The 24422-nt window shown below is 44.7% G+C and overlaps 1 protein-coding gene across 2 annotated transcripts; it reads right to left on the bottom strand.

Annotated features, from left to right (window-relative positions):
- Window positions 1-738: 738 nt before the first annotated feature.
- Window positions 739-24422, bottom strand: CFAP100 (cilia and flagella associated protein 100). Of its 2 annotated transcripts, XM_083426980.1 has the most exons (17): window positions 24190-24422; window positions 23213-23346; window positions 21406-21558; window positions 20911-20985; window positions 18913-19019; window positions 17037-17229; window positions 15919-15986; window positions 13648-13811; window positions 12104-12184; window positions 10982-11148; window positions 9582-9762; window positions 8764-8824; window positions 6412-6563; window positions 5153-5288; window positions 4751-4953; window positions 3164-3257; window positions 739-1067 (listed from the first exon to the last, which is right to left on the bottom strand). In XM_083426980.1, the coding sequence occupies exons 3-17, from the start codon at window positions 21470-21472 to the stop codon at window positions 954-956; spliced, it is 1863 nt and encodes a 620-aa protein (XP_083283106.1). In that variant the 5' UTR covers window positions 21473-21558; window positions 23213-23346; window positions 24190-24422; the 3' UTR covers window positions 739-953. The 2 variants fall into 2 exon arrangements, with proteins under 2 accessions (XP_083283106.1, XP_083283105.1); XM_083426979.1 differs by lacking the exon at window positions 23213-23346 and having other exon boundaries at window positions 24190-24330.

Consider the following 24422-nt stretch of genomic DNA (forward strand, 5'->3'; position numbering starts at 1 on the left):
ATGTCACCTCAAATTCTTTATTCTGTGGGGTTTGTTCATACACTTCATTTTGGCAGTGATCCTCAGAGGTAACTTGGGCTGCTCTGTGATGAGGCCTTTTCATCTCCTGTTCTTTCTACTCCCTCACCCCTTTCTTGAGCAAGAAGAATTCCTCTACAGCTTTTTACATAGAGTGCCTGGTAAGCAATTACCTTTGATGCAGGGAGGGTGGGGACAGCACACCCATTCATTTACTGCTGAAAGGATCACAGCCTAGGTAAGAGTATGAACTGGGCCCATCAAAACGTGGTGCTTCTGTTTCGCAGAGTTATGAATAAGTCACATGTGGGTTGTTTTTTTCCTGAGACTTGTAAACATGTCTACTTTTTAAAAATCATTTACTTGGCTTTGTAAATTCCTACAATGGAATTTGTAGTAAACATTGAAGGGTAAGGGCTTAATGGTCAACATCAGATTTATTCTGCCTAAGTCCATTGCTGGCAGTGGACATCTAAAGAACTGGTGAGACAAAGAGACTAATAAAAAAACCTAATGTCCAGTTTCTCCATTTCAGTTGTTTTTTGTTGTTTCCAATCAGGATGCTGCTTAACTGCAAGAGAAGCACAGTTGTAAACACCTTTCTAATTTTGGAGACTTGAAATCTCTGAATAGCAGAAATCCTTTCATTTTTGTATCTCCAGGACTCAAGACTGAAATCAAAGCATCGGACTGCTTGCTCTTGCTAACCATGGTGGCCTGTTAGATTTTTAAAAACCAGTTTTACTTACAAAAAGGCAAAACTGAATTGTCCAACTAAAAGCAGTGTACAAGCTGACTTGTAGTCTGTCCTGGATTACTGGGGGCTGTACATGTAACCAGAATGAGGAAATGGGATGAAAGTATTGAACAAATTATTGATAAAGTGTACTAACTACCAAAACATTTCTCCACCATTTCTTACAGTTTTAGGGCTGTTAAGTAAAGTAGTAGAGTAGCTCTTCCTTTTCCTTGTCAATGAGTCCTTGATCCTCATCTTCCTTCTCTTTGTAGGCAGGAGGCTCAGACCGGAATATCAACCTTCTGCCAGACTAAAAGACACATTAAAGACAGGCATCAGAAGCACCCTTAGTAATTTCCATGTGTGGTGTGCAAATGGCGATATTTAAAACTATACCGAAACCATAAGTTCTACGTGTACTCTAAAAAAAAAACAACATTTAAAAAGTACATCTGCAAAAGCAGAGCCAACTGCAGTATTTGCTTTTTTTGCAGGAGAAAAAGATGAACCACCACCAGTGTGGTTTCTTCCTATGGTTTCCTGAAAGAGCAGAAACAAAAGGGCTAATGCATGTTGCAGCTCTAGAAAGGAGGCACAGCTGCACCTTTATCCTTGGGGTGGCTAACCTGTGGCCCTGAAAATGTTGGTGGACTCCCAATTCCTATCAGCTCTAGCTAGTATGATGGAACGGGCAGGGATGATGTGAGTTGGAGTCCAGCAACATCTGCAGGATGCTGCATTGTCTTAATTCTACATTCCCCTATCCCAGAGTATGTGGTGCTACTGCCTCCTAACTACCCAATAACCCTCTGTAGATGGTTCATTATCCTGTTAGCGCTTTGCTGCAAATTAAGGTGGTGCTGCTATTCTTGAGTGCACCTGATTTAGGAGGCATGCAAAAGGGAGGAGGAGGTCTGGCACTAACGGTGCTATCAGAAGTTATCTTTGAGGTAGCAACTCTTGCAAGAGAAAGTTGACAAAATTGTCCTTGCGCTACAACCTTTTGTAACAGAAAGCACACTCAATAACAAGCAAAGGGCAGATTGGCACCATTCAGCCATATGCCCAGGCTGGTTTGGCACTACATCTTACAGCCATGGTTTATTGGGGGGGGGGGAAGGGTTGCCAAATCAGTGTGTCCAACTTTGCATTCCCATTACTCTGGCTCAAGAGGCAGCTTCTCATGAAAGCGCCTTACAAAACACAACAGCAGATGGAAAGTGAAAGGTGAGACTGCTCTAAGTGGATGTGATAAGCTCCTGCTTTTTTCAACCTGAAAGATCCTACTGTTCTTAAAACCGCACAGGGTTTTCAACGAGCACATCACAGGGTGATTCAGTGAGCGAGGTATACTTTGACTTCTGGAGTTTTCAACAAAGACCCCCAAAAGCTCCTGTGTAAGCTTAGCAGTAATGGTGTAAGATGATAGGTCTCTAAAGGATTAATAACTGATAAAGGAGCAGGCAGCAGAGAGAAGCTATAAGTTCACAGTAGGTTCCCACAGACATTTTTGCAGTAAAAGGCTGAGGTGCTAAAAGAAGATAACCTGTCTGCTACCAGGTGCTTAAAAAACAACTGGAGGGAGGACAAACATTTGGTCACCTTATAAAAACAGTAACATCAGTCAAATCAGCTGTTCCCAGAACATTTCTATGAAATTCACCCCCCTTTCTTTTCTTATTGGTTCCCAAATTGCTAACAATTGCTTTGCCTGGTCAGCACAGCTTGTTCTGCATTACAAAGTAAAATATGTAACACCCAGACAAGCAGATTTCCATTGTTCATCTAATAATCTTCGCAAATACAGGAGCTCTGAATATGGAGGCAGAGCATAGCCATATACAGTAATTGTAGAGTTGGCAGGGACCCAAGGGTCATCTAGTCCAACCCCTTGCAATGTGGGAATCTCATTTGGCTCAGGCTCCACCTACTGTCCTACTCCACCTACTCTCACCATCACCACTGCTGCTTGAGTCCATCCCAGGCATGGGCAACTGCAATCTCTGTATTTTACACACTCCTTGAAAGGAAGTGGGATAGCCCAGAGCGGAGATGTCTGAGGGTCTTCTCAGGCTGTTCCACTACCCTGTGCAACAACCCATGCTTTTCTCAGCAAGCCTAAAGAAAACTTGTTGAATTGCTGAGTGCTCAACCTCTTAGTAAGTTTAAGTGCACTTGTAGCAAGTGAAGCTGCCCATCAAGTTTCTTTGGGCAAACATCCCTTGTTCTTCCAAGCAATGGGCATATGTAGGCAGTGTTTCAGTAAAAGCCCTGTCCTTTTTATAGCCACCATTTAGTGGAACCGGGCTTACAGGAGGAGACTGAGCAGAAAGGTTTGTGCGCCGGCTGCAATTCTGAAATCAAGGAAGTGCACAAGGACCAGTTGTCTGGCATTGCTGGATTTACCTTTCTCTTAACATCAGCTTGTGCTCTTGCCAGTGCACGCTGCAGCCTCTCTTCCTGTAATAGCCTCTGCTGCCTTATCTTTTCTTCTCTCATCCTGGCAAAATAAATGAAACAGATTAAGGGCTAGAAGTACACGTCATGTAAGCCAACTTTATCTGATTAGATTTCTATTAAGTTGAATTAGCACAAGGACTGGGACTCGGGCGTTTCCATGCCATGTGCTTCCATGTACACACAAAAACAGGACCAATTTTTCCTTTTGCTGGCAGCCCCTTAGGAACATAAGAAGCTGTCTTCTACTGAGTCAGACCATTGGCCTATCTGGCTTAGTACTGTCTACACTGACTGGCAGCAGCTCTCCTAGAATTTCAGACACGGCTTCTCTGCTAGCCCTGACTAGAGGCACCGGGCATAAAAACTGTGACCTGCATGCAAAGCAGATGCTCTCCCACTGAGCCACAGCCCCTTGGCTCTTTATGGGGTGCTGTGACAAAAGCCCCTGTCTATCAGAGGAAGACAGCTGCTACCAGAAGGAGAAAGCGAACAATTTTCTATGCACCTGTGCTTTGAATCCCAGCTTAAAACTGGGCATTGGCACATTCTCTTGTCCAAGTAAATTGAACAGAGGTAGTTCAAAGTTTTAAGTCAGAATCTGCCACAAGTTTCTGAGCTGTGCAGTTGTGGTTCAGCCTTCAAAAATGGGGTGAATTTTTTTCTCTGTGCCTTAATTTTATTTCTCAGGTTGCATTTTTTAAATAAATCAACTGATTTAGTTTTAAGTATGTTTAAACAGTAGGACTGACAAGCAACTAACAGTATCTGGCAGGCCTTGTCTCCTTTGCAGAGACAGCACAGGTTCCATCACAGGTCAAGTTTTCTATATGTTCTCACTTGGACTGGAGACAATAAGGCAGTATGGTGCCTGCAGGTGCCAGGGTGCTCACTAGTACCTGCAATACTATCCATGAACGTTACTCAGGAAATATGCCCTCATAAATCCACAGTGCAGAAGACAGAAGGTGTGCTCTTCCTGCTCAGATCTTATTTGCACTGGCTCAGTTTCTCCTACATTGAACGCACCTCCTTAAACATGCCCATATTTATTGCGAGAAGTGAAGCTACAGGGAGTCAGGCAGAGGGCCTTCTCAGTAGTGGCGCCCGCCCTGTGGAACGCCCTCCCACCAGATGTCAAGGAGATGAGTAACTAAAAAACCTTTAGAAGACAACTGAAAGCAGCCCTGTACAGGGTAGCATTTTAATATTTCATGTTTTCTTATGTTTTTATATATATTTATATATTGGCTGGGTCAATAATAATAATTAATAATAATAATAATACCACCACCACCATCATCTACGCTCCTGTTCAGAACAAAGAAAAAAGAGCTTCTCTCTCTTGAGCATGGTGACGAGGTGCCCTTTTCCCCTTGGTAGTGATGGTGCCGCCTCTCTTCTTTAAATGGGGTGGCTGTTTTGTATTACGCCTTGGCAGCCATTTTGTGACTGGTGCCCACAGGACTTTCCTCCCCCAACCTCCAAATGTGCCCTCTGCCCCTTCCCCAAAGAAGTGGGCAGCCCCTGTCAGACCTCATCCTTCGCTCCTTCTCCTTGGCCTTCTCGGCTTGTTCTATCTTGGCTGGAGGGATCCTCTCCAGGCACTCCAGTAAGTCGTCTAGCTGGTGCTCAATCACAGTTAGCATCTGCAGCGTTCCCAGGTTTGCCTCGTTTTCCCCAATGCAGCGCCGGTAGACTTCCAGCACCTTTCGATGCAAGCTCACCAACATTTTGTCCTGCGGGCAGGAGTCAGTATTAACCTCCACGAACCTGGGACTGCCACATTCCTTCGGAATAACACTTCCAGTATTATTCCCCACCCTCCACCAGAGAAAAACGGTGTCAAGCTCCCATCAGCGACAATCTCCAGGCACATGTTATCTGTTCTTCTCCTGGCCAAGGTTGTTTAGTCATCAATTTCATTCAGATACATACCTGAACGTCAGCTTTGTATTCTCCAAAGGAAAAGACTCGGGATTTGAGTTCAAGGTCTGCTGCAGTCTCCTCCTCTTTGACAATGTTGGCTTGAAGAGTGACTGTAAGCTGCTTCAGTTGTTCTATTTCACGGTCCCTGGTCCAGAAGAAAACATTTTTTTAAAAAAAAATAAAGGAGTTTTGATATGTTTTATTTTCACACCATGTGCTAATCATGTGCAACAACTGCAGGCAGGTTAACTATGAAACTTCACTTACATTCAGCTTCCTAGCAAACAGGTATTAGATAATCTGGATTCTTTTGGCATGGGGAAATGACGTCTCTATTGTGCAAGCATGGGAATCCTAATACAAGGTCCTCATGAGATGAATGCAAATCCAGATTTAGGTTTGATGAGGCCCTAAGCTACTGAAAGTAATGGGGCCCTTCATATGTCCAGCTGTCCTTTGTCAACAACAAATTGTCGCTGTTTTTTGTTGTTCAATATACGCTATATGGTAATTTATGGACCTAATAGGTATCTATAGCCATTTGCACATGTTGCCATGCAACAAGTCAACACAGAATGTAAGCATCCTATACAGTGGTACCTCGGGTTAAGTACTTAATTTGTTCTGGAGGTCCGTTCTTAACCTGAAACTGTTCTTAACCTGAAGCACCACTTTAGCTATTGGGGCCTCCCGCTGCTGCCGCACCGCTGGAACACAATTTCTGTTCTCATCCTGAAGCAAAGTTCTTAACCCAAAGTACTATTTCTGGGTTAGCGGAGAGTGTAACCTGAAGCGTATGTAACCCGAGGTACCACTGTATATAGAAATGAGCAAACCAGTGATATTTTAGGGAGCAGGCTAGCAGGCGGGGCCCATTACTTACATCATAGGAGCCTACACAACACAAAACACTGTTGCTGTATGTAGGTTTCATTTTATTTTATTTTTTATCTTATATTTTGGAACTGTACATCCAGGTTTTTTTCTTTAATTTTCTGGGGGGCCCCCAAGAGAGTGGGGCCCTAAGCTATAGCTTGTTTAGCTTATACATAAATCTGGCACTGGATGAATGAATGTTGCGTGGATTCTATCATAGAGAAACACCTCCTTTCCAAAGTTTATTGGGGAAACTGGTCATATGTCCTATGAAATGTCTCTTTTTCTAGTCTGTGCTTTTCAGAATAGATTTTGATGATATAAATTGGAAACCACTTACACTGCAAAAGCATCTATGTATTGTCAGTGGGGAGTGTCCTTTCATCACTTACATTTTATTCCGCGTATTAGCCAAGGTATGCCGAAGTTCATCGAGGGTTTCCTCTGTCTCCTGAGAATTCTGAATTAGGGACAAGTTCTGTTCTTCCAACTCAGTGAACAGATTCAGCAGTTGGTGTGGATCTGTGAAGTACAACACCGGCTCCTGCAAAGGAAAGTGTTAGCATCAAGGAGTCCTTTCTGTTATGCACACAGGAGAATATGCACGGCAGGAGAGATGAGTGTATTGATACCTTGATACTATACGGTTAACTACAGCATGCATGTTCTCCTTTGCTGCAAATAAAATGTGTATCCCAAGACACCTTTGATATATTGAGGAGTTACACCAGGGGTAGGCAAACAAAGGGGCTGGATCTGGCCCACTCACCTTCTAAATCCGGCCCGTGGGTGGTCCGGGAATCAGCGTGTTTTTACATGAGTAGAATGTGTGCTTTTATTTAAAATGCATCTCTGGATTCATTCATTTCCCCCCCAAAATACAGTCTGGCCCCCACAAGGTCTGAGGGACAGTGGACCGGCCCCCTCCTGAAAAAGTTTGCTGACCCCTGAGTTACACTGATGCCTGCAATTGCTCCTCTCATGCTTCGGTCTGATGCCTAAGAGCAGGCCTGGGCCCTAGTCTTTCATTGCTATTATCCTGTTGTAACCTACCCTTGCAGGAGTTAGTATGGCTTCTTTGTAAAAAGGTAAAGGTACCCCTGCCCGTACGGGCCAGTCTTGACAGACTCTAGGGTTGTGCGCCCATCTCACTCAAGAGGCCAGGGGCCAGCGCTGTCCGGAGACACTTCCGGGTCACGTGGCCAGCGTGACGAAGCTACTCTGGCGAGCCAGAGCCGCACACGGAAATGCCGTTTACCTTCCCGCTAGTAAGCGGTTCCTATTTATCTACTTGCACCTGGGAGTGCTTTCGAACTGCTAGGTTGGCAGGCGCTGGGACCGAGCAACGGGAGCACACCCCGCCGCGGGGATTCGAACCGCCGACCATGCGATCGGCAAGTCCTAGGCACTGAGGTTTTACCCACAGCGCCACCCGTGTCCCTATGGCTTCTTTGTAGTCAGCACTTAATTAGCAGAAACGAGTGGCGGGCTAAAAGGGAGGAACAAAATGAGAAACTGACCAGCTGGCTGGATATCCTTTCAAAGGTTATCCGTTTCTCCCACTGCTGCTTTCGTTCCAGGGTCATCAGGATAGTTAAGGAATGTTAATGCCAGTGGTGTCTAACCCACATGCAGACCCATGAAGTGTCCCGATTTAATTGGGACGTCCTGAATTAACAGAAGCTGCCCTGGCTTCTGATACCAATCCGGGATGCTCCAATTTCTCCAGAGGCTACTCCAGGCTGCGCTGTGCCTCTCAATGTGGTGTGGGCTGCATCTCCTGAAATGGAATGAGGTGGGTAGGGCGACCTTCCTGGAGGCTGCACGAGGCCACGCTGCGTCTCATGAGCAGGAAGCCGAAGACAGCAAAGGTAAGAGAGGAGAGGGAAGGAGGGGGAAAGCGAGTGAGCAAGGAAGGGGTCAGTGGCAGGGAGGGGCAAACGACGGATATGGGGATGGGGGGGGGGGGAGATGCCCCAAATTTTTGCCACAAAATGTTGGAGGGTATTCATGTGGATATGAAGACACCAATTAGCCTCGCCAGCATAGTGCAACACTATACAGTACAGTGGTACCTCAGGTTAAGAACTTAATTCATTCCAGAGGTCCGTTCTTAACCTGAAACTGTTCTTAACCTGAAGCACCACGTTAATAATGGGGCCTCACTGCTGCCACACCGCCGCTGCGCAATTTCTGTTCTCATCCTGAAGCAAAGTTCTTAAGCTGAGGTACTATTTCTGGGTTAGCGGAGTCTGTAACCTGTAGCATCTGTAACCTGAAGCATCTGTAACCTGAGGTACCACTGTATAGGAAAGGAGCCTCAGATGTCATATAGCTGGAAAAGCTTCAACCCAGAAGCTCAGACCCTGAAACTCAGACCTGCGATGCTGCACCTGGGCTGTCAGAGGCCGTGTCCATTGTTATCCAAGAGACCCCTAGCAACCACAGGGGTCTTGCTTGGTAACCTTATGCTTTACTGTGCTTAACTCTTTACCAAGTAATGCAAACTGTAGTATTATGCCTTATTTAGTCTCGCTAGGCTTTATTTAGCTCAAGGACAAAATAGTTCAGGGCTCTAATTAATTTACACTACAATCCTACACTCACTTACTTACCTGTGAGTAAGTCTAACTGAGCTTAATGAGACTTACTTTTGAGTAAGCCAAACGAACCACAAGCAGCAAACCCCCATTTTGTAAATCAAAAGGAATACGTTCAATATGTTGATTTTCAAGGTTACTAACCTCGTCGTCGTCATCATCATCAGACGGAGTCTCTGGAGTTTCCCTGTCTCCTGCAATGCTCCTGCAAAGGTTATTTCTAGGTTAGATGCTTGCACAAATTGACCATAACAATGGATAACTTGAGATTTAAAAATACAATAGAAATCAGTTTCTAGCCCTGCCCCTTTCAAGAGCTTGTGGCAAGCGATAACTGCGGAAAATAAAGCACACAATGAAAACAAAATACAGTGGTACCTCCGGTTGCGGGCGTGATCCGTTCCAGAGGTCCAGCCACATCCCGAAGTTTTTGCAATGGAGAGACCACTTCTGCACACGCACGCATGGTGGTTGAGCACTTCTGCGCATGCGTGAGCAGTGAAACCCAGAAAAATACTTCTGGGTTTGCCGCTTTTGCAACCCAAAGATTACGTTACCCGAGAGAGTAACGTAAGCCGAGGTTCTTCTGTGTCGCAATTAACTGCAAGCCTATACTGGCTTACTCAAAAGTAAGTCTCATTAAGTTCAATTAGACTTACAGGTAAGTGAGCGTAGGATTGTAGAGTAAATTGGTTAGATCCCTTAGCTATTTTGTCACTTACCCTTCTCAAGCTAAAATGTGGATGTAACACCAGCAGATTTTATTACAGAAGTTCTCTTTTTTCCTGTGTGCCACTTTTTACCAGCCTCAACACTTCACCAAGAGTTGCCAACCTGGCACCTCAGGGCAGGGCCTCCAGACTGAGCTTTATTTTTTATTTTATTTTTTAAGTAAGTCACAGGCATGATTGTATGCAGACCAATAATGTTGCCTTTATAATTCCTTCCCCTTTTGTACTTACGATCTTTTGCCAAGCTGGGATCTGAGGTTCTGCCTTGAATACACCTGGCTGAGCCTAATAGAGTCCCTTCTAGCAAAAACTTGGCTTTGAGTCCTGGAGGAGCTCAAATCTGTTCCAGACAGGTCAAAACTGGAATGTTTTGGCAGTGATCGGCTTTTCCTCCTTTGCTGCCAATCCCGGCCTGAGCAGGAGAAGGGAAAATGCGCCTTAAGTTATACAGACAAATACATTTCATGCAATTGAACTCAATGGGTATTCCTTCTGAGTAGAGGTGTATACATATTTTACCCCTACAGCTCACAGGACTTTCTTACAGGTAGGTGAGCCTAATGGTGTGCCATGAAAGAGCTTTTATGTAGGTAAAGGTAAAAGTAAAGGACCCCTTGATGGTTAAGTCCAGTCAAAGGTGACTATGGGGTTGAGGTGCTCATCTCACTTCAGGCCAAGGGAGCCGGAGTTTGTCCACAGACAGCTTTCCAGGTCATGTGGCCAGCATGACTAAACCGCTTCTGGCACAACCGAACACTGTGATGGAAACCAGAGCGCACAGAAATGCTGTTTACCTTCCTGCCACAGCGGTACCTATTTATCTACTTGCACTGGCTTGCTTCTGAACTGTGCTTGGTTGGCAGGAGCTGGGACAGAGCAATGGGAGCTCACCCTATCGTGCAGATTCGAACCGCTGACCTTCCAATCGGCAAGCCCAAGAGGCTCAGTGGTTTAGACCCATGTCCCTGTTGTTCAATGTACACACCAGCCCTGCCAGGGCCTCACCAGTTGTGGCACCCAGACTGTGAAACTGCCTCCCCCTGGACAGCAAATCGACTCTCCTTTACTGGTTTCAGTCTGCTGTTAAATCCTCCTTGTTCTGCTATGTGCATTGGTGGTAAATGTTGAAGTACAGGAGCTCAGCAAGAGAGCTCCTACAGCCATGCTCACAAGAAGAGTACTAAATAATACCAAATTTATTCAGATCATCTGACTGTATAAGGATAGCAGACTAGCAAAGGGTGGTCTTGTGGATAGCATGGGATCAGGAGAGCTGCTTCTACATCCTTAATCAACCATGTATCATTTATGAAATGCTCTGCAGAAAAAGCTGGGGGAAAGCACCATTGAGGTCAGCGGTGCCTCTCCTGACCATATTGGGCTCTAACAAAAGGCCTTCAGGCAGCTAGAATGCAGCATTTAGCATTTAATTAGAAAAGGAGGTGTTACCAATTTAAAACTGCCAGCATAAAATAAGAACCCCCTCAAAGAAAAGCAGAGAAGTATCTAGCCTTGGCTTGATTATTTTCCTCATTCCCCAATTCCTTTATGCTAATCTGTCATAAACAACCATAAAATGGGAGGTGCACATGCGCCCAAACAATGGACAGTCCTTTGCTAGGAGCTCTTACTTTTGGAAGGTGCGAAATCTTTGTCAGGCACAATTTTCACTGTTTTTTCTTTGTCCTTCATTCGCTTTCTTTCATATTCCTCCCGCCACTCTTTGGGGGACAGCTGGAAGAGGAAGTCCTTGAATACCACATACTCCTGCATAGTGTCTTCAAACCTGGCAATCTCGCTAGAGGAGGAGGAGGAGAAAGTCCATCAGGTTCCAGTCCCGTGAACAGAGTCATCTGCAGTCTTCTCTGCCCAGAGGCAGGGGGGGAGGAAGGGGGTGCGGGCCGCCCCGGCTGTCACCACTGATGGGGGTGACAAAATGGTGGGCGGCACTCACCGCGGGGCCTGCAGCATGCCTGAGCCATGCTTCTCTCCTGGGAGTGACGCAGTGGCTTGGGCGCCTGAAGGACCCGTGCTGCCCCAACGGTCCACCCGCTGCCTCCCCCTCAGCTGTAGGGCGGCTGAGTGGGAGGAGGCAGGCAGACTCCTTGGCGGCCCTGTAGAGTGTCCTGCCCCAGCTCGCCCTGGCCCATGGACGGCTGGCCCTGCCCTTGGCCGCAGGGCATGTGCCCCGCCCCAGGCACCCAATCGGCTTGCTCCACCGCTGCCCAGAGGAAAAGCTTCCAGGGTTGGACCATTTCAACCCATGTATTTTGTCTCTTGGCAGAGGCAAAGCCACAGAGGGGTCTGCTTCATTCCAGCAACTACTAAACTTTCCACCTCAAAAGAAGACTGTTACACCACACTGCTGCTGTTTCCCAACAGGGAAAGCTGTGGAACAGCCAGAGTTGGACCTCCCGCGTATAAATGCGGGGGAACAAACCTCTCCCTAAATCAAGTTTTTCAGATTAATCAAATTATTGTCTGCCTCGTGTCATGTCAAAAGTTGATTTCTCACAGATGTGGAATGGGTATTATGTGGTACCAGTTCCACAGACTGTAGTGGTTGAGAGGGCAAGGCAATCGCACAGGTAAGATGGTCTCCATGTATGTATAGTGATAGTAACACTTTGGCCTGGTAGCAAATCAGCAACCAGCGCAGATCTCTTTGCAGGATTGGAGAAATAGCCTCTGGGGTATTACAAAAAAATACTATAACTGACAATAATTCCAAATATTTTCCAAACAATTCTGACCTTTGGATGTTCATCATTTGCGCAGTCAGTTCTCGGATCTCAAGGATCTTTTCCAGCTTGGCTTTGGTTTCCTTTTCGGCGCTAAGAAGAAGGCATCAAAACAACAGTTACCTGAAGAACAGGAGGGGATGAAGCAGCGTGGGACTAAAGGTCCTTCTCCCTGAAAAGCCAGATGCAGCTGCTCAGAGAGAGAGACAGACAGACAGACAGAGAAAGAAGCTTCTTCCAGCTTCCTTGCCTCTGTGACCTCCCAGCTCAGCCTTGTCCATAGAGGGCTCTTCCGCATGGCAGCCTTATCTGGACTCAGCACTCCTCATGTATGTAAGTTTGCAGTTGCATCTTCAGAATACCACCCTATATTCTCCATTTAATCCAGATTTAGTTTCCACAGGAAAGCTGATAAATGGGCGTTGTAAATCTGGATTAAATTGTGGGGTAGGGTGGGAATGGGGTGGCATTTGGATGAGAATGTGGTCATGTGGACACTGCGGAAAAACGTGCAGGCATGAGCAGGACTGAGTCCATAATAAACTTGTGCTGCCTTTGAGTGTGCAGTCATTGGCAGGATATGTGGGGCCTTTTAAAATCCCACCCATATGCACCTTTCTGGGCCTCTTCAGTCTTGATGTGGAGTTTAGTCCCTGGTTTTTTGGTTTCTTGTTTCCATTTAAAAAAGTTTTTTTTGCCACAGCATATATTTCAAACATTCTCATGATCTTAAAAACCATAAAACAACACACCATGTGCTCCAATCTCATTGAAAGGAAGGAATACATTAGATCTGCAACGATTTGAAAGGTTAAAATGTATACTTCAAGTATTCCAAACTATGTTACCCACCCCAAACACTACCCCCCCATGTGCCTCACTACCTGTGTGTTCAACAAAATTGTCCCCTACTGTGTAAGAGTTATCGTTTTTCTTTTGGCCTCTTGCTACCTGCAGTTTCCATGTTAGCTTTTCCAACAAAGCTGTCTGCCAGACCATTTCATACCACTCATCCATGGTCAACATTGCAATGTTTTCCATGTTCTGGCTATGGTCCTTCTTGCTGCGGTCAGTAAATGGGTTATAAGATATTTATTTCTAGATCTTGGTTAGTCCTGATTGTACAAATTAAGCAATGCCAGTCCTAGAGACATAGGAACTGTCTGCCATGTAATCAAAGATATCTCTGCAAAGACATTTTCCCAGAATTTTTCTATTTTTGAACACTCCCACCACATATTTCTGTATGTCCCAGTAGTAGGACACCCTCTCCAACACATAGGAGAGCTGCTGGGTTTTATACAAGCTAGACATCTAGGTGTTAAATACCAGCCATGTGCAATTTTGAGGGCTCTTTCTCTTGTCAATGCCAGAATAGATTTATACGGGGCTTTGATCCAGTCCATTCCATGCGTCTCCCTCAATTTTTAAATCCCAATTTGATTCCCACCATTCTCATTATTCTGGGGAGGGAAACACTGGGGGTATATTGGAAAACACACACACGCACACACACAATCTAATGTGACAGTATGGAGTCCAAATTCCAGCATTACATTTTCAAGGCTTGTGCCGAATTCCTATCATTCTCCTTCAGGAACTCATCAAACATGGCGGCATCCTTCTCAAGGTCTTCCTCGGCTCTTTCCAGCTTTGCTTCTTCTTCAATGGCCAAGTTTTCCAGCTTCTGGATCTCATCTTTCTTTACCGTTACAGCATACTGCAATTTAGGCCAAAAAGAAGAGAAAAATTACTGGCCCACACTGGAGACTTGCTGAATTGTGTTTGTTACGATTCTTGACTCAGTTCAGCAACCCTTTAAAGTTGCGTATGAAAAGAAATGCAATGCAAAAATATTGCATTATCTCCCCAAAGTCATGTAGGGAGTCCAAAGTCTATACCCCAAGTCTTCTGACTCCCAATCAAATACATTTTCTTCAAGGTAAAATAATTGCTTCCTAGAGCTGGATCAATTCTGTCTGGGCCTGCAAAGGAGAGGTCATAGGGAACAGCAGATAATGGCATAGGATAGGGTTCAAAACAACACGTAGGCATGAAGCTCACTGGGTGACTTTGGGTCAGTCGCCATCTCTTAGCCTAACCTACCTCACAGGGTTGTTGTGAGGATGAAATGGGAAGGAGGAGAACCATACACACCACCTTGAGATCATTGGAAGATAAAGGTTGCATATCCATGCAAAATAAATAAAGACAGGAAGAAAGAGAAGGAAAGATAGGAACAAGCGCAGCATCCTTAGTTAGGTGCCAGGGTATCAGGAGACTAGCAGCACCCACAATTGATGCCTGCCTTAAGTCCCTCTTAAATACTTCTTGCTGGAGCTCTGATCAGCACCAGGTGCCTGGGAGCTCCTGACATGATAGGGGTCTCCATTCTTGTTTCCCACAATTCCCCTGGCATATCAGGGATCACCACTGTTATTTCCCACAGTGCTCCAGTGTGTTGTTATGTGGGATATTTAAAGGGCAGCTTACAATTACCTGGTGCGGATCAGAGCATGGGCTAATTTAGGGTTACCATATTTTTTCAAACAGTGAAAATCTGAACAGAAAAATTGTTGAGCTTTCCTGGCAAATTTGTGAAGAAGAAGAAGAAGAAGAAGAAGAAGAAGAAGGAGGAGGAGGAGGAGGAGGAGGAGGAGGAGGAGGGGAAGGGTTTTGAGCTATTTTTAAGGGGAATCGCCAAAACCGACATTGCAGACATGGGTTGCCATCACAGGTGAAGTTACCTGCTCCAGCACCCAGAGTGGCATGGGGGGGGGGAGCTAGCCGCCCACATGGCAAGTGTCGCTAGCCACCCACTGTCCATGCGGTGAGGGGGTACTGTTAGCTGCCCGCACAGCGAGTATTGGAGGAGGAGCGCTGCTAGCTGCCTGTGGCGAGCGTCCAGGGGACGCGCGGCGATGTCAATCCCCACCCCGGGATGGCACCCGGAGTGGACCGCACCCGCTGCACCCCCTTCCTCCACCAGTGGTTGCCATATGTCTGGATTTCCCCAGACATTTTTTTTAGTGATTTCCATCTTGACACTACTTCCAACTGCAGTATTCCGGATATGTCTGGGAAATTCCGGATGTATGGCAACCCTAGCTAATTAAATAAGCACACGGTACAGTCCTTTCAGGATCGTACCACTATAAGATGCCAGCAGTAGCCACTATATCTAACTCTATTCTCACATGAAAGTCTCCCTGCAGGAAGAAAGCTAGCACTAGCACGAACATGTATGATCACAACTGTAACCTGCTCTTCCTTCTCCAATGATGTATGTAGTCTCCCTCCATTATACCTTCACAACATTCTAAAGTTGGCCTGTCCAGGTCCACTCACTGAGCGCCATGACTGAGTAGGGACCTTGTTATGTACTGAGTTGAATAGGATCCAAACTGCAGCAGTCTGATTGGTCCTAGAACAATAGGATCCAAAATGCAGCAGTCTGATTGGTCCTAGAACAATAGGATTCAGAATGCAGCAGTCTGATTGGTCCTAGAACAATGCAGCAGTATGATTGGTTGGCAGGAACCACCCAATCATGCTCCAGATATAAGTGAATCCACAACCTGATTGGCTTACAGTAGAATTCCAGAATTAGCCAATCACGTGCAGCCCATTGTGTAAATAATGTATATAAAGCCGATACTTTGAGGGGACATTCATTCATTCCTCCTCACCACTATGAGCTGAATAAAGAGCATGAAATCACTTTGCGACTCTGAGTATATTTCAGACCTGAAGCCAGCTGTCCTTTGCTTCGACTGCTGCCCTCCACTGGCTCAGAATCAAATTTCACCCAAACTGAAGTCATATACCTGCAGTAAGAACATTTGCCGTTTCTGATTGATGTAGTCATGCATGGTCTCTCTTTCGATGACCTGGTCTAGAAAAAGAAAGAAAGGCAGGAGGGAGAGAGACAATTGTGCAAAGTAGAGACAGAACAAGCAGCTGCGAAGCGTAGGCAGACCATGTGCAGAAAAGCTGTGCTCCGAGTGTTTCAAGAATCAGTAACAATTCCCCAAAAGTTGAGATATACTTGCAACTAAGAGTCTACAACCAGCTACATTAGGGGTGGAGGAACAGGCCCTGGCCTCTAGATTTGGCCTCTGAGACTTTCCCAAGGCTACACCCCTCAGTGGCGCAGCTTCACAACCTCCGTGAGCATTTTTGGCTAGTTGGGAATATGCCCTTGAACTCTGAACCGTCTTCTTTCTTTTCTGGATGGAGGATAGAGAGGCCTGTGGGTCCATTTAAATCAGCTTGCTGTGTAAAGATTAAACCAGGCATCCCCAACCTTCGGCCCTCCAGATGTTTTGGACTACAATTCCCATCATCCCTGACCACTGGTCCTGTTAGCTAGGGATCACGGGAGCTGTAGGCCAGAACATCTGGAGGGCCACAGGTTGGGGATGCCTGGATTAAACATACATTCAGCATTCTGCCTGCTTTGACATCTAGCCCTGCCCACCCTCATGCGGCCTCCCAAAGGTTGCCCAGAAAGGAATGTGGCCCTCAGAATTAAAACAAAGGTTCCTCACCCCTGAGCTTCCCGGATATTTCCCCCACAGAGCTTCTGCCCCCTAACCCACTGTTGCTTTTCTCTCTGTGGAAGCAGGTGCCCACATTTCTGAATGGGAAAAAAGCTGGAAGGGAAAGGGTCAAGCACATGTGTGTATGCACGCCCAAACCCTGCGGCACTCCTTTATTAAAGACTGCAACATCCTATGGCTGCTTTCGTTTTGAAAAATGAAACATACTGCAGAAACATGTAGGCAATTGCACATCATAGGTTGTTTTTGCCTGAGGTCTTTTGTTACTGGAGATGTGTCAACAACTGAGCCTGGAGGCTGAAGCAGTGGGTGTTCTGTCACCCAAACTGCCGTCAGTCTCTTGGTTGTGTCCTGATCTGGATGCTTTCTGTAAAGATCCCTACCTTTAGTGACTGCTATCTTCCAAGAGATGCTTTCTCGGAGAGCTTTGAGGCGCTCTGCTTCTGCAGCCAACTCTTTGTCTTCCGCTTCCTCTTCCATTTGGATTTCTTTCTTGAAGCCAGATTGTTTGGCACCTTGCAGGGTGGAGCAGGTCATCTTCTCATGAACCTTCAAAGTCTTCCTTCGCTCTCGCTCCTAAAGGTAAAAAGGGGGTAGGCTTACTGCTCCATCCAGTTTTCAGTAACCTCCAAGATTGCTTCGAATATATATGTATTGAATGGGGGGGGGTGGCCAATGGTGACCAACTAGGGGCGACTAGGGTATGAATGGACCCTCTGCAAAAATCAGATCTGACTGCCCAACCTCTAACAGCCAACACCTGTTTTGGTTAGGAATGTCCAGACAGCAAATTTTATTAGGAATTGTAGATACCGAGATTCCAAAGGAACAGAAAAGACATTATGCATGCAATGACCGCCTAACGGATGCTGTTAGCCCAGAGATGGAAAGAAGAAGAACATTGGCAAATTAAGCTGTTGGAGTTTGACAAAATGGCAATACTGACTGGAAAGTTCAGGAACCAAGAAGACAAAAGTTTCAAGAAAGAACGGGAAAGATTAATAATTTATCTAAGAGACCACTGCAAACAAATGAAAACTAGCAGGATTTTAACACCACTTGTAATGTACCAAAGACTTTGGATAATATGGATAGACCTAAAATATGGATGATGAAATAATACGCAGTTGTAAATGATGACAATAAAACCCATGGAGGGGATGGTGGGAAGTCCGGAGAAATCTCTAAATCTGAGTATGCATTTGATATTGTTATAATTTTATACTTCTAAAATTAAATTTAAACTATTTATGGGGGGAAAGGAATGTCCAGAACAGCATAAATTGGTTGTGGACTCAAGCCTGAGCTGATTGTGACAATGTAAAGGGGGAAAGATGTCCCAGAGGTGATGGCTCATATGGATTCTCATGTGCCTTGACACCGATATAGTTCTACTTGCAAAGTCATAGCGACCTGGGAAGCTGTCTTATAATGAGCCAGAATATTGTCAGCACTGAATGGCAGCAGATTGCCAGGGTCTTTCTAGTCCTACCTGGAGATTCTGGGGGTCGAACCTTGAGATCTTTTGCATCCAAGACACAGAGCCACAGTCCATCTCCTAAAGTCACCCAGCAAGCCCAAAGATGATCTCAGAACTCAGCGCTGAGCTTCTAGTTCCAAGACCAGCACTTCAGGCTACCTCAGCGCTGTTGACTTCCAGATTCGGAAACAGCCCTCTCCCATAGTTTCTCCCCAACATATTGGGAATTCTGAGGTATACTGCTTTTGAACATGGAGGTTCTACTTGGCTCTCATGGCTAATTGATGAGAGATTTATCCTCGATGAATTCAGCTAATGCCATTTTTAAAAGTACTTTAAATGAGTGGCTATCGCTACATTTTAGGGCAGCATATTCTAGAATCTAATTTCGTACTGCACAGAGAGGTACTTTATTTTATCTGCCCTAAAAAAAAAGAAAAGAATTTGATCAGTTGGATTGCTCTTTTCTGTATTTTTATGAGCACTTTTTATTTATAACATTTGTTTCCAGCTCACTTTCCAAGGAGCTCAGAGCCTCATTTTAGAGATTTCCCTGGATATATGCAAAATCGCAGCATGTGAACACACTGTTCCCGCAACATGTTTCCTGACCCTATGATCTATAATTGTATTAATGTATTTTAATTTTTTAAAAAATGTATTGCTTTGCTCCTTGCTGCCCTGGGCAAGACAGAAATGTAATAAACAGTAACAATAATGCTACACTGCTTGTGGTCAAGAAAGATTTCCTCCAGGAACCTCGTGTGATTGGTACATACCGCTCTTGCCTTTTCCTTCTGCTTGTCTCGCAGCAAGAAGATATCGATATCTGAAGGGATTTTAAACGGGTTCTTGTCTAACTGAAAGTCTGTGGCACGACTAGAAGCTGAAAGAAACAGGAAGTTATAAGCGGGTGGGGTGGGGTGGGGGGAACAGCTGCCCTTCAGGGGGAAAAAGTTTGCACGATGCTAATTGGTGATCTGCATGTGTGGACAGCCACCACAGATGGATGGCACCCCAACACAGATTTTATTTTAAAATGGCAACTTAAAAAAATATACGAATATCACCTGAGAAGAGACTTCCCTCCCCTTTCTCTCAAATACAGCATTCTAATATTTTTATTTTATATGCGTGTAGCATATAAAAACAAAGTATTTTCCCCCCTTCGCAAGTTTTGTTTCTCCCCATCTGATGAAGACTAATCTTTTTAAAACACACACACACAAAAAGAACACAAAAAACGCAAAATTATTAATGGCTCTTTGCAGGCATGGCCAAACTTGGCCCTCCAGCTGTTTTGGAACTACAATTCCCATCATCCCTTTTAGGGCAACTGAGTATTGTTCTTGTTTTGCTTTATATTTGCTGCAAAGTTGGTGCCTAAGCTTTCTTTGCAGGCCAGAATGAGATTGATCCTGACTGTCCTCAAGTCCAGTGCAATTTGGGACCACATCAGACATGCTGATGACGATGCATTAGGGCAGACATGTCCAAGGCGTTGATCGGGATCAACAGATCAATCCTTGAATGGGTTTCCATCGATCACAATATGGCCAGGCAGCCTTTGCTCCTCCCTGGCAGCCGGGGCTAGGCTGTGGGAGGGAACAAGCTGCGGCTCCACTTCTGTGGTCCCATGAGCCGGCGGGCTGAATGGGGCTTGCAAGGCGGCTGCAGGAGGGAGAGACTTCTTCTTCTTCTTCATCATCATCATCATTTTATTTGTATGCCACCATTCCATAGCTGGACCATGCTCAAGGCAGTTTACAACACGACAAGATTTACATAATTACAAACATAAGTCCTAAACAATAAATAAAACATATCAAAAAGTACACAACCAAATGGAAACAATTTCCACTTAAATCATAAGATCTAAGACCAAAGATACAACAATAATATCAATGTTCAATAGCCTCTGCTTTTGTAGCTGGAGTCAGTCTGCACTCCGCCCTCCCAGGCCAGACTTGTGCCTTCGCTTGCGGTCCCATGAGCTCTGGAGCACATGCCTCTCTCACTTCACTCTGCTAAGGAGGCCGCCTTTGGCTGGGCGGCGCTCGCTGGGTGCTGCAGGACCACACTCGTGTGGCGGGGAGAGGGTGCAGCATCCCCCCTCGAGAGCAAAGGAAATTGGGGTGCAGGGTGCCATGTTCTACATTCGGGATGAGGCCTTTCCCTCCTCCTCCATACTGAGCGACCTGTGGCTTAATCAGCTGTCGCCTCCATTTGGACAATACATAGAAGGCAGTGATGGAATCGACCGTGAATCCGTGCTAAGGAAAGAAAGGGTTTTTTTCTGGCCACCAACACCTTACTCCTTGCCCCCAATGACAATGGGAGAGTGTGGTAGATCACTGCCAGTTTTTAATGCTGAATAGTAGATTGCAGCCTACTTGAGGTTGGACACTCTTGCATTAGGGTATCTCCACCTTCACTCTCTCTTTCTCTCCAGGCTGCTTCTGGACTTGTCTCCATTTTGCAGGTGGGATTCAGGTTGTGTAATCAAAGGTCACACTCACACCATGCATTTAAAGCACTGTGGTGTTACTTTAAATGGCCATGGCTTCCTGCAAAGAACTCTGGGAGCTGTAGTTTGTCAAGGGTGCTAAGAGTTCTTAGTAGACCCTTATGTCCACCTCCCAGAGCTACAGTTCCCAGAGTTCCCTGGGATAAAAGGTAGAAGGGGAGCTACATCAGCTTGAACAATTTAAGAGGAAAACTGGAACATAAATGCAATTATAAAACAGAAATAGTAAAAATCTGCAGGACTGTCTTACCTAGTTTTGATTCACCTGACTGAGCTGAGGGAATTGTAAACACATCCCCAACTTGCCGAGATGTCAGTCTTTCTCCTGGAACAATAAGAATCAATCCCACTCTTAGTCATGGATATCTCAGGAGTTGGAAAAAAGACTTGAGGTTTCAGGAAGCGAGGGTAATGCTTCATATTTTGGAACTAATGCTCAAGTGATAGGACCTGCACCATGAGGACTGTTCAGATCAGGAATGGCCAACCAAGTCCCTGTGGGCTTTATTTAGTGCCCCAGATTTCCAGCTTACTTTCTATTCCGTCTCTTTTTTTTAAGTAAGCCTTGATAGAACCTTAGATATGAGGCAAAATGTACAGACATATAAAAATATATATCCCACAAATGTCTACGTCCTGGAGATTTCTGTATTCTTCAGAAGCTCCTCAGATTACGACATGAGTTTTCAAACCAAACGGACCAAGACAGTTAACTAAAGTGGTGAGAAAGAAAGAGAAAACTTACTGTAAGTTGCTTCAGAGCTCTCTGCATTCAGAGATGTATCTGAACGAGTAAAAGAGACTACAGACATGTTGGCGACGTTCTGCCTTAATAAAATACAGGGTAAGGTTTACACTGGACGTTGGCTTCCCCCAAACCGTATGCTGCGTTCACTTCCTAGAACATAAGCAGAAAAACAGAATTGATGCACCAGGCAAGTGGGGAACAGCCAGCTGCACCTATGTTGCTCAGTCTCTGTAGGAAAATAAAATAAAATTGATATATAAATATTCAGAGGGACAAGTAAAAACTACTACTGAGGCTGTGTGCACACTATGCATTTAAAGCTTATTCAAAGCACATTTTCCCCACATCAAAGAACTCTGACCACTGCAGCTTACCTCTCAGAGAAATGCCATTCCAAGCAGCCTTTTTAAAAATATAAAGCGGTCCAGAAATGAAATGAACAACAACAACCCTTTACAGACTTTAGTGCCCAGTTTTTTGAGGGAGAAAATGTTTTTTAATGTGCTTTAAAGGTACATAACTTACACAAGAGCACTTCCAGACAATCTGCTTATTGAGCATTCACCCTAATTAGTTTGCAGGGAGATTAAATGGCATTGGCTATTTAAGGAGCATTCATTCGGATAATGAATGTGGGGAAGTTAGATGGCATTGCGTGGAAGCATGTATTATCCCTCATATTTCTGTGCATTTCCTCATTGCTTCTCTTTTTCGTTTTAGACATCTTAATGGCAAGCTTAAAAGGGCCTGGTGCACTGCATCAGAGATTTGGTTTCAAAGGTTAGGTGGGGCCATGGATGGTCATGTTCATTAGGCAGTGATTCCCCAGCCTTGTTGAAGGGACCACCACATAGTCATTTGTGCCATCAGAGCCAAAGTCCAGGGCCCCACTCAACTGAATAAACAGGAGGACCCCAGAATTTTGCGATTGAGGGAAAAGTTTCCCATTAAGAAGTTTTCCCATCTCAAAGAAGCAGAGAAAGTACAATTTTCCCTCCCAAATATGTAAAATTGCAATTTGTTTCAGCTGAGGCAATTATTCTTCCTGGAGATTAATTATTACTACAATATGCAAATATTTAGTTTATACAAGCACTTCCAATGAAACATTTAGGAACGGTCCTTCGTAATGAAAAATCACATGCAAAAAGCCTCCGTACTTCTTGCAATACTACAGTATGACCAATGCCCTTAACTTCTGTTTGTTTGTGATGCACTCATGGGCGTAGCCAGGATTTTTGTTGTGGTGGGGACAGAACTTTGCTGGAGTGCAGAACCAACATAATTGGTCAGTTAGATAAGTATTTCTATTGTTTTACTTGATCCAAGGGGGTAGCTGCCCCCTCCGGCTATGCCCATGGATGCATTATGCACTGTTTTATATTGTACTGATATCTGTGTACCAAAAGTGAACTAAAATATTATGGGGGTGAAACTTACATACTCCTACAGCAAAAGGCCTTATCTTTCCAAGCTATTTGAAATGATTCAAGTTAAGTCAGAGAAATGGAACAAAGTTCCTGACGAAATGTACATAAAGTCTTTGCAGGACCTGAACCACAAGTAAATCACTACATCTGATAGAACCAATCCTATAATTTGTGGGATAGTCTTAATTTTCAAGACTAGCATTGCATATTATAATACTTTGAGGTAATTCTTTAAGATAATAACTACTTAAGGAACAGTAGCATTGTGAGATTTCATACAGCACACAATCCAAAACAGGTCTACAGGGAAGGAAGTCCCACTGTGCTCAATGGGATACACTGCATGATCTTTGTTTACACAGAAATAAACCCACTCTTTCAATGGGGCATGTGATCATAGTAGCTGCCTTATGCTGAGTGAGAAAATTGATCCAGCTAGTTCAGTATGGTTGACAGTGACTGGCAGCAGCTCTCTGGGTTTTCAGGCGAGGGATATTCACAGCCCTACCTGGAAATGCAGAAGATAGAATTGGGGATTTTCTACAGGTAAAGGATTTAATCTACCATTGAGCTACAGCCCTTCTCCACAAATGTCACTTAGGGCATACTGCTAAGTAAATGTGCATAGGGTGCAGCTTTTCTGGCAAGTTAAGTCCGTATACAGTCACAGCCTGCTAACTTCCTTTTAAAAAAGCAAACTAATTATATTTAACCAGTTTCAGAGCGGAGAGATTAAAGATGTTTATTCAGTATAGCCTGCTCTTTCCCAAAAGCTGAGCCCAGGTTACAATGTAAAAATCCTAAGAAATGAAATAGATTGCATTGCCTTCTAAATGCCAAACTGACAAATGTCAAGAGCAACCTGAACCCCCGAGGTCTATAATTTCTCCCTCCCTCAGAAAGGTTACACACACAAAACATAAACATTAAAATATTGGTGCTTTGAATGAGCAGATTGTCCTTAAAAGTACAAATATATAAATCAGCTGTCAAGAGCAAAAACAGCAACTGGGCTGAGAAAACACTGGAAATATTTTTAAACCCCCTGACGGGAATTTAAGAGGCAGAAGAATGACCATAGATGTAAATATTTTGGAAGGGAAACTTATTCCACAGGCAGCTGGATCTTCAACTTTAAATATTTGCGGATGTGTGTGCCTGTGTAATGCTACCGCTGAGTAAAGTCCACAAGAGTTTAGTTTCTTTTGAGGATATGGTATGCTTCCACGAAAGTCACAGTAATTCTCCCCTAAAAAACATCCATTTAGCCTGTCGACTTCCCTGCTTTCAGACAACTCAGAGACCTATCTCTCACCAATGCATATAAGGTTTAACAAAGCACATAGCTCACCCTGAATTCTCAGTTGTGACGAGAAAAACAACAACACCGTAACTGAAAAATACAAGGAAGGAAAACAAAGTTCAGATGTGCCCCATTTAAACGCTTCATTTAACTGCAAGCAAGAATCCTCGGCGTCTGGAAAGCCCCTTCGGCCACCTGCGTTCAAGCGCAGCTGCGCTTCTGCACCAGAGACACGATTTGGTGTCTCGACGTTCTGCCTTTGCCATTGTTCTCCTATATTG

The sequence above is a fragment of the Podarcis tiliguerta genome (genome assembly GCF_965153285.1).
Source record: "Podarcis tiliguerta genome assembly, chromosome: 2".
NCBI classification, from domain to species: Eukaryota; Metazoa; Chordata; class Lepidosauria; order Squamata; family Lacertidae; genus Podarcis; species Podarcis tiliguerta.

What these genes read in the sequence shown, in the direction of transcription:
- CFAP100 (XM_083426980.1), bottom strand. Translation starts at nt 21,472, where the DNA reads ATGTCTGTAGTCTCTTTTACTCGTTCAGATACATCTCTGAATGCAGAG. An exon ending in CAAATGATGAACATCCAAAG is followed by an intron (nt 11,149 to 12,103) that starts GTCAGAATTGTT and finishes CTCCTCCTCTAG; the next exon opens with CGAGATTGCCAGGTTTGAAG. An exon ending in AAGCTGATGTTAAGAGAAAG is followed by an intron (nt 1,068 to 3,163) that starts GTAAATCCAGCA and finishes TGTGTCTTTTAG; the next exon opens with TCTGGCAGAAGGTTGATATT.